Source organism: Trichomycterus rosablanca, chromosome 8 (assembly GCF_030014385.1).
Source record: "Trichomycterus rosablanca isolate fTriRos1 chromosome 8, fTriRos1.hap1, whole genome shotgun sequence".
NCBI classification, from domain to species: Eukaryota; Metazoa; Chordata; class Actinopteri; order Siluriformes; family Trichomycteridae; genus Trichomycterus; species Trichomycterus rosablanca.
Window position 1 is genome coordinate 5,699,265 of NC_085995.1, and position 10,013 is coordinate 5,709,277.

Sequence of the window (10,013 nt, forward strand, 5' to 3'; positions counted from 1 at the left end):
ATACCATTCTAACACAAATGGAATTGACCATGGTGATCTTAGACTTGTGTGTTACCGGTTGTACCGGTTATTGTTTTGTTATTATTATTATTATTATTATTATTGTTGTTATTATTATTATTATTATTATTATTATTATTATGCATTCAATTTTTACATTGTATGTACTCCATAAATTGCTCTGTTAAACAATTAATTAATTTTGGCCAGTTCTCCTTCTGCTAGTGCTTATCTATAAAGATTATGTTGCTGTGTGCTCGAATTTCTTACACACACTAGCAATGGATATGGCTGAAATAGCCAAATACTCCAGTAAGAAAAGGTTTTCTACAAACTTCTTGGACTGCTCTGTTACTCCTGGTTTGACGTATGGCTGTTTTTTTTATGCAGCATCCTGTGCAAGTGTGTTTGAGCAGAAATGTTTGTGTTGGCTTAGTGACAGTGAGTCAGTGAATCATTTATGAAAACCAACATAAAATTGAAAATACATGCTTATAGAGAGTAAGGCCTAAAAATCCAGTGGCTTAGTTCACCCACAGGAAAAACTCAGGTCCATTTTTATAAATGTTGCTTATACACAGCTAGAGTAACTGAGTACTTGTTATTTTATTGCCGGATACAGTAAAACATCACCAGCAAACAGTTTTTCTTTGGCTTTGTTCCCTTTTATTAGTGTAATGTTGCAGTAAGTATTATTGCTTTTTATTATTATTTACTTATTTATTGTTATTTATTTATTTTTAGGAGCACCCAGAAGATGCTGTGGTGCCCACCACTCAGCAGTGCTATCGGCTGGCTGGGCATCTACACAGACACTAGCTATGTTTGAGGAGGGAATAGCCAAAACCCTAAGATAGATTTGGCATTTGTCTCAAATATAGAACGTACATGGAAGCAGTTTTAGCAGTGATCTCAGACTTTTGTCCACCACTGTTTATATTATAATGTAATTGTAAACATTAAACATTTTAAAACACTTAAGATTAAAAACTAATGATTATGTTCACATTAAAGATGTATTTTTGCCCCATATGCTCCATGTTCCAATGTACAGTATTCATAGATGTAGAATTGAGTATTAAAGAGGAGAAGATCCCCCCATATCTGTGCTCTGAAATGGGTTTCACGCTTGGCTGCAAGTCAATTTTACCCTTGAGAGTTATTTATCCCATTTCCACTGTCACTGAGAAGCAAATTCCCAGTTCAGTTCAGGTTTAAGAGTTTGGTAAGTTGATGCCTGTTTAGACAATGACCAGTTTCTCACTGCAATTAGGAACCTCAACATTACAATAAGTAAATGTGTGACAATTCATATAGACAGTGATGCTGGGCAATATGAAGCCTTGGTAAAATAAATTACTGGCACCAGTTCATTAAGTACATCATACAAATGTCTTTTAGTAACATAAGTTACCCCAGAAGACAGGGTCTGTGCTATTTTTTTAATGTGTGTTTTTGATTTTTAAATAAATAAATAAATAAAATACTCCTGATACTTGATGGAGTCCATAAAGCCATGTGTTCTGTCAAGGTTCTCAGAGATCACAGCACCAACAAAATCATATGAAGCAGTAGTGAGTACATAGTAAAACATGTGGACACTACCACCTAACTTCAGGTCTATAAAATAACCTATATCATTCCAACTATGTGGCAAATGTTTGTGAAAGTCAATTCCCTCTTCAACCATGCCAGTGCACAAAACAAAATCCATAAAGCCATGGTTTGATAAGTTTGGTGTAAAGGAACTACAGTAACCTTCAAGTGACACCTTTTGAATGACTGAAACTGTGATTGCCAGCCAGGTCTTCTGCTCTATCATTAGTGTCTGACCTTACAAATGCTATTTTTACCAAATCAATACAAAATTACAGCAGACACACTTCAACATTTTGTAAAGTGACAGCAAACTGAAGGCTGTTATGGCCACAGAGAGATAATGGCATATAAATGCACATGGTATAGGAATGGGGTGTCCAACAAGCTCATGGTCAAGCGTTCATGTACATGTTTTGTATTGTGTTGTTTTCATAGATACAGAACAGCAAGTTGTTGTTTTTTTCCTCTTAAAAAACTCTTGTCTTAACATTTTTGTCTTTTGTTTAAGAGTTTAAAGGTGTTTTATCTAAAACTTAGAAGGCTGATCTGCATATAAACTCGCCTCGTGCAGGTGAAAAGAGGCAATTGGTACTGAGCACGTGTCGGAGGGGGCGTGTGTCAGTTGCAAAGCTCCTCAGACAGCAGTGGTGGGTTGTATTGGTGGAGGTGAAGCGTAATGCAATCAGGGTAATTGGATACGACTAGATTAGGGGGAAATTGGGGGGGAAATTTTGAGAAAAAGAGGAACAAAATCACATTCTGGATTTGTTATTATGATTTCTTTCTAGTGTATAATTCAAAATTTGATTTAACTTAGTTTCTTAATGTGTTAAAAAGCATTAAGACAATTTTAGACCATTTGTTACAATCATGCAAACAGTGTTAGTGGTTAAAACTGTAGTGCTATTAAAATTCTTATATAGAATAATCCTGCACTCTGCATTTTCCCTGCTATAATATGATGCAGCATAAATGGTGGAACTAAGTTGATTATAAAAATCCTCTGCTGTGCTGGTAATGGGCTGTGGTGACTGGGGAATAAAAGCTGTTAGCCAGACACGCTGCTGTGTGTGTGTGTGTGAGTGTGTGTGTGTGTAATATAACCCATCAGACTTCTCAGCCACTGTTCACCGTAATAAAACTCCCTGCTGTACTTAGTATCCATCCATTTTTAATGAAGTGCCTCAGCTGGGTGTGTGGTTTGCACATTTCTGACAAAGGAGAAAGAAAAAATGAGGGCTGAAGGTAGAAGCGGGACCTTCCACAGGATAAAAAGAGAAAGAGAGAAACCAGGTGATTTCCATCTGCCCTATTACCCCTGTTTCTGTTTCGAGGGGAGCAGGAGCGATGAGCCGACGGGAGACCTCGTTCTCCTGGGTGGTGTAAAGTTGAGGCACTTGAGTTTTTACTGAATAAATGGAAGCAGCACCGGAGGCTCCAGTGCAGGCGGCATTATTTGACCTTGAGGTCGGCTGGAGCTGCACTCTCTTACTTTTTAAACTTGGCTCAGGCAACAGGAGGTGCTGTGTGTTTGCCTGTGTGTGTTTACTTACAGAAACCCATTTAGCAGAAAGCTGGGATTCAAGGAGTCCATTTAAAAAAAAAAAAAAAAAAAAGGCTGGCTGGCTGGCTTACAGAGAGAAATTTTAAATCTACTTCATGAAATAAAATAATGGGTTAAAGGCAAAGTGCAGCAGTGTATGTAGTTAATTAGATCTTCTGTCTCTACTGTTCTACCAAGGGTCAGATAGCTCTTTACATTTGAATTTAAAAGCATGCTAAGAATACACAGACCATATTCTCATTACAAAGTGAATTTAAAAGAAAGTACTTATCCAATCCAAGTGAAAGTGCAAAGCTAAGAATGCAAGTGGTGCTTTTATAATTTTTTTTCTTACTGCAAATTTCCCTGAAAAGCATTATATTGTATGTGTGCAATTGCAATTTTTTAAACTAATTATAATCATTATTACAAAAATCCCCAATATTTCTACATTTAATGCATTAGCAAATATATATTTTAATGACGTGTGTTTGAATGGCACAATATTCAAGTCAAGTCAAATTTATTTATATAGTGCTTTTTACAAAAGGCATTGTCTCAAAGCAACTTTACAGACTCCAGGACCAACAGACCAAAAACCCCTGTTGAGCAAGCCGAGGACAACAGTGGCAAGGAAAAACTCCCTTTAAAATTACAGGAAAAAACCTTGAGAGGAACCAGACTCAGCAGGGACCCATCCTCCTTGGGTGGCATTATCCCAATAATATCCCAAAATTCCTACATTTTATGCATTGGCAAATATATATATATATATATATATATATATATATATTAATGACTAATTAAATTTTTTTTTGTATTTTGTAATAGAACAATATATTTACACAATATTGTATTATCCTACTTATCCCAATAATATCCCAGTTATTTAACTGCCTACATCAGGGTTTTTCAAACCTTGGGTTGCAACCATTAGGTGGGTCGCAAGCCAAAAAAATGGGTTGCAGAAAACATAATAATAATTTAATAAACTAATTTTAACCGGCACATAAATACAAAATGAACTTGTACATGAACATCCCTCGTGAAGGCTTTATGTTACATCTTGTTAGCCACAGTGGGACCAGATTTCCACCATTTTTATTAATTAGGTATACTTTGTTTTGTGTTTAATTTTGAACCATTGAATGTGTTGCCTGGGTCGCAGTAAAAATCATAGACAAAATGTTGGTCTCTTATAAAAAAGAACCCTATATTATATTCATCTTAAAACCTACTGCTAGTCTGTATGACCTAAAGTTAGGTTACAACATGATTAAACCACTGGAAAATCAATTAACATTCCTTAATTTTCTTCAGCAGTGATGTGTTATATTAACACCACCCAGAGGTTCAAGTGTTCAAGGTGTGTTTTAACCATGGTGAAAGCTAAGGAGCTGCTACAAAATCTAAAGAGGAGATCCCGGAGTAAACCCACGCAGACATAGGGAGAACATGCAAACTCCTGGAACCCAGGACCTTCTTGCTGTGAGGCGACAGTGCTACCCACTTAACTGAGCCTTTTTTCTTGTCTTTATAAACCTTGCTTTGTGCACATGGGAACAATCATGCTGGAACAGGAAAGGGCCTTTCCTAAACTATTGCTGCAAAGTTGGAAGCATATAATTCTTATTAAACTGATATAACTGATGCTTTTGTGTTTAGAATGTACCTTAATCTTTATTTCTATTGCTGCTCTTGATTTTTTTTCCACTTAATATAGTTCATCTAATAGTGACGTCAATACAGAACATGACTCACGCTGTACCTGTCAAAACAGTCTGCAAACAAAGGTCTTACTGGGTAAAGAAATATTTAATTCATGCAACCTATTTAAATTTATCTAAAGATACAAATAATAATAATAATAATTTACTGGACATCAGTATTATTTGTCACTACTACAAAAAAAATACAGTAACCATAGTTCTGCTGCAAATATCACTCAGACAAATAACACAATGAAAGCACAAAGTAAAATATTTCATAAGTTTTATTTCTATATGGAATTTATTCATCTCTGCACATTTGCTTACAGGGAATTGTGACAAAATATAAATAACAAAATTCAACAGTGTTTCTTTTTTAGTCCTCTTAATTTAATTACAAACCTCAGTTATAAGTGGCAAATGTTCTAAATTCTTTAACATATTTCATTCTGTCTGTCAATCATTGAAAATGTAACATTAAACAACTTAAAAAAAGTACGATATTATTATTATATACAGCCATCGTCTATTGGCAAACAATGCTAAGAGCTTATTGGAATTCCACTTGTACATGTAGAGTGTAATGAAAGAAAAATACAATTATGTTATACAAAGATCAAAAATACTATTAAAAACCCTTATAAATGGCAGCGCTATATTAATAAACTGCTATTGACATTTTACATGTTAAGTACAAAATCGTGTGAGGTAGCACCTCTGAAGTCACTTTTAAATGTTAAAATACTGAATAGACATCAACTTTTTATTTACATTACAGCAAATCTGTTTCATACTTCATTACAATTGAATTCCTTTGGTACACTTAATGGTCAAACCATGTGCAGTCCTGCAAAAATTGTACATTCACAACATTTTGCATCGTTTTTGGAACATTTGTTTTTTGTACATAATGCAAAATTGGGGCAGATGCATTGTTTAAAAAGAAAAAAAAGAACATTTATTACATACAGTTCCATCACTGACCATTAAGTCTTTTTAATAATAGTTTGGGTACAGAAGGGCAGCTCTGGTGCCAGACAGGTCCCCATATGAGACATTCTCCAGTGTGTGAGCGAGTTTGTTCCCCTTGCTCGGGGTGTAAACATTAGCAGGGCACCTTGTATAGGACTAATAAAAACATCTCAAAAGGGATCTGGCTAAAAACAAAAAAGTGGCCCAAAATTGTGTCCTAGCTCATAACAGGTCGGTTTGGCTGGGCATCCAGTCATTATGAGGTTAAACTAAGACCAACAGAGACTCCATTGTGTTGCTGTTTTTTCTTTCTGCTGGCCCATATTAAATGTCAGCGTGGGAGGGAAAGAAAGCATGTGGTGGATAACGGGAAGAAGGAATGGGTCAAATAAATCAAACCAGGCTCAAGAGACTCTAGGCTGGAAATGAAAAAGACATTCTCAGTCTCATGATAAGTAACTTAACTTTGGTTTACAAAACAACACAAGATGTAAGCTTAGCTTACTTAAAGCTGCAGTGTGTAACTTTAGTACATTCAAAGATTTGGAGATCTGTCTGGAAAACTAAAACATGTGGTACTGCAAATAAAGGTTTTGCTACCTTAATACTGTTTTTATTTACTTATGTTGATTTGATGGTTGCAAATGGTGACTTAACTAGCATTCAGGTAATGACTATGTATGTAGTCCCTTGCATTAAGTCTAAAAAATGTATTGACCGAGTTCACAGGTCCTATTTTGAACTAGACGGCGAAGGAAAGGGGGGGGGGGGGGCACTTAAGAGCCACTTAAATTGACACAAGAACGCCACCATATTTTGGTTTCCTATTTGTTTTTAGTAGCATACTAATGATGCTTTAAAAATACATAATGCAGCTTTAAAAAATATTACTTTAACAGTGTATGCCAACATTCATGCCCACTTAAAGCCGCAGTATGTAACTTTATATACTAACATGCATAGTGTTTTTGTCAAATATATTTAAACAAAGGCAGAAATGTAAAAAAATTTTTTTCATATGTGTGTGTGCATGTGTGTGTGTTTGCATGTCAATAAAACAGTTGTTGGTGCTACTTAGATACTTTAAATGTGCCAGATTAATTCAAAGGTAAGATTCAAAGCACAGTTTAGTCACAAAATGTTGTTTTGCAGGTTGCTTGCAGTACCATAATTTCACCAGAGAGGCCTCCAATTCCCCAGATTCCCACAAGTTATGTACTGCAGCTTTAAACAAATATGTTTTTTGTTATGTTTATTATCACTGTATACATACTGTGATTTATAACTGATAAACATCTAAAAAGTGAAAAAAGGAAAATATGTTTATGAATATACAATAAACTATGGAAATAAAGCATCTATAAAAATATAAGACTTTTTTAACAGAAAAATGTAGATATTTTAGATCCTATAGCCTACAAGAAACAGTCATCTGGAAATATCAGGTTCAGTGCAATAGCCTAAATGCGGGTGATTTAGGAAATTGGTGGTCATCTTTTTTTTTTTTTTTTTTTTTTTTTTTTTTTACATTTAGAAGATTTTCACCCGCTTACCACCCACTGCTCGACCTCCTTTGAGGGTGCGGGGTGCAGGTTGCTCCTTGGACAGTGGACAGTATTTGATGGTGTGCGCGTTGTCCCCGTTGGCACTGCACAGAGGGCACGTGTAGGCGCGCAAGATCGGGCACACCACGCGGCCGTCCGGCGCTTTCAGTACGTGTGATCCGTACACCTCTTCAGGTGCGCCATTATTCCGACAAAACACGCAGATCTTGGGTTCCTGCTTGGTGCGCCCAACAGTTGATTTGCGCACCTTTCTGTCCGTCGAGAACACATCGAAAGCTGAGAAGCTTCCCCCTCCAAGACCTGATCCGAATCCCGAATCGTGCCCTGCGATGGTCGCGCCGGGGCTCCGGAACGGCCCGAGTCCGGAGAAGCGCTCCTTCAGCTCGAGCAGGGAAGGCGGCGGCGGGCTGGCAGGAGGGCAGCAGCAGCCGCACGATGAAGATGAGGAGCAGCAGGACGAAGAGCAGCAGCAGTAGTCCAAGTGCGCAGAGTCTTCCAGCCCCAGCGTGGCTTTTAGAGACTCGGTGATGGAGTTCGGGCTGGGACTCGAACCGCTCTTACTGCTCTGTGTTACCAGGTTTGACAGACCCAGGTAGTCGTTCCAGAAGTTGAACGTGTAATCGTAGGGCGAACGCGCGCTCAAGTAGTTGTGGTCCAGAAAATCCATGGCGAGTCCTGAGGGCGCACAGGCGCCTCTGTGTTTGCAGGATAAAGTCAACAATATTCCGCAAAGGATAGAGAAGTGCGCAGCTCCAGTGTTTGGCTCGGGGATCACGCATTGCGCGCTGGGCGGCTGGTTATATGGCTGGAGAAGGAGGAAAGAGGGGCGGGGCTCTCCTAGTTTGGGATTAGATCAACAGCCTGTTTTCTTGAGGAGTCGAACCATCAAAAGCCAAACTACAGGATAACAAAGAGCGACACTGCGGTACTTTATATATTCGTTGTATAATTATAATAAACATTAATTTTAATAATAAGAGCAATATTAACTCAATATTATTATTATTTTCATATTATTTATGTTCAGTGGCTCAAGTCAGCAATATGCGACTTCAAGCAACTTCTGCAACGAATGAATGAATGAATAAGTTAATGAATTAATAAATACTAGGACGGGTGTGCAGCAACACATTAGTAAAGTATATGAGGAACATTATAGTGCCAAAAGTATTTGGACACCTGAGCTTGTCAGACATACCATTTACCAACTGCGGGCCAGTGATAGCTTGGTGGTTAAGGTACTGGACTAGTAAGCAGAAGGTTGTCGGTTCAAGCCCCGCCACCACCAAGTTGCCACTGTTGGGTCCCTGAGCAAGGCCCTTAACCCTCAATTGCTCATCGTGTTCCGCTCATTGTGTAAGTCGCTTTGGATAAAAGCGTCTGCTAAATGCTGAAAATGTAAATGCTGAAAATGTAAATGTAAAATGTAAATGTAAATTAAAATAGAGTGACTTCTGTGATCTTTTCAGCTATAAAAGCACTCACTATTCTGAGAAGGTTTCTTACAGATGTCTGAAATTTGTCCCCATTCAGTCAGAAGGACATTTGTATGGCTGGGCAGTGATGTCGGTCAAGAAAACCTCAACTGATGTTCCAGTTCATTTAAAAGCTGTTAAATGGGGCTGAGATCAGGGCTCTGTGCAGGTCACTGGGTTTCTTTAAACTGAGCTTTTCTTCATGTATTTTATAGGTCTTGCTTTGTGCAGAGGAAACAGTCATGCTGGAACAAGAAACTGTCTTTCCTAAACTGTTGATGCAAAGTTGGAACCATAATTCTCTTAATTTAATATAACTGATTGTTGCAATTGTTGTTGTGCATGTTTGGTTAATCTAACCAAACATTAGTGGTCAACCTGTTTACATTTAAGCCATAAATTCCATATTTATTTATTTTTTTCCCAAAAAACTGCTACTGGCACCCAGTCTGGGCCCACTTTGACCATGACCTGGATGATGGCTACATAAAACAACATTCGGATAAAAGCTTGTCTGTGGGTCCAAGGACTTAATAAACGGTGGGTTAATGGTTGTTAGTACATGTGTTGATGTATTCTGTGACTTATTTTGTAGATTTTACAAACTGGTGATGAGATGAATGTGTCATAACACATAATACATCACACCCTGCTATAAATAAGGCTGTGTAGTCTTAGACTGGTCAAATGCCCATGCTAACTGTTCTCACCATTAAAAGCACCTACAATGGTCACATGGACATCAGAATTCAAAGGAATGAAAGAAGGTCAACTGCTTTGAGAAATCCCTTCTCCAAGATCATGTGGGTGGACGGGCATGTGTGCATCATTTACTCATGAAAGAGGCAACAGGATGCACTGTAGGATGACTGACTGTCAGATGTTTTGGGGTCCATGTCTCAGTGAGTCAGAGCTGTTTTGACAGCATATTGGGCAGGTGGACCTAATGGCTCATCAGTGTGCAAATCCTTACTAAAGGTAGATGGACCCCAGACCATGAGCTTGTGTTCTATTGCAAAACTATGTGCATTTATTCTCTCTTTCCTGGTATATTAGCCTTTACTTTGTAGTGTGTCTGTGAGAACTTGTGTCTGTTTAGTCAAAAGAGAATGATGTTGAATACAAGGTCTGACAATGCCAATCCCAGTTT

General features: G+C 37.8%; 1 protein-coding gene across 1 annotated transcript; it reads right to left on the minus strand.

The window, feature by feature from the left end:
* Positions 1 to 5,120: 5,120 nt before the first annotated feature.
* On the minus strand, positions 5,121 to 8,149 carry nanos1 (nanos homolog 1). The gene has a single exon (XM_063000403.1). The coding sequence runs from the start codon at positions 8,053 to 8,055 to the stop codon at positions 7,354 to 7,356; it is 702 nt and encodes a 233-aa protein (XP_062856473.1). The 5' UTR covers positions 8,056 to 8,149; the 3' UTR covers positions 5,121 to 7,353.
* Positions 8,150 to 10,013: the final 1,864 nt, after the last annotated feature.

Bases quoted from the DNA above. Each gene is read 5' to 3' on its own strand.
- nanos1 (XM_063000403.1), bottom strand. From the start codon at position 8,055: ATGGATTTTCTGGACCACAACTACTTGAGCGCGCGTTCGCCCTACGAT.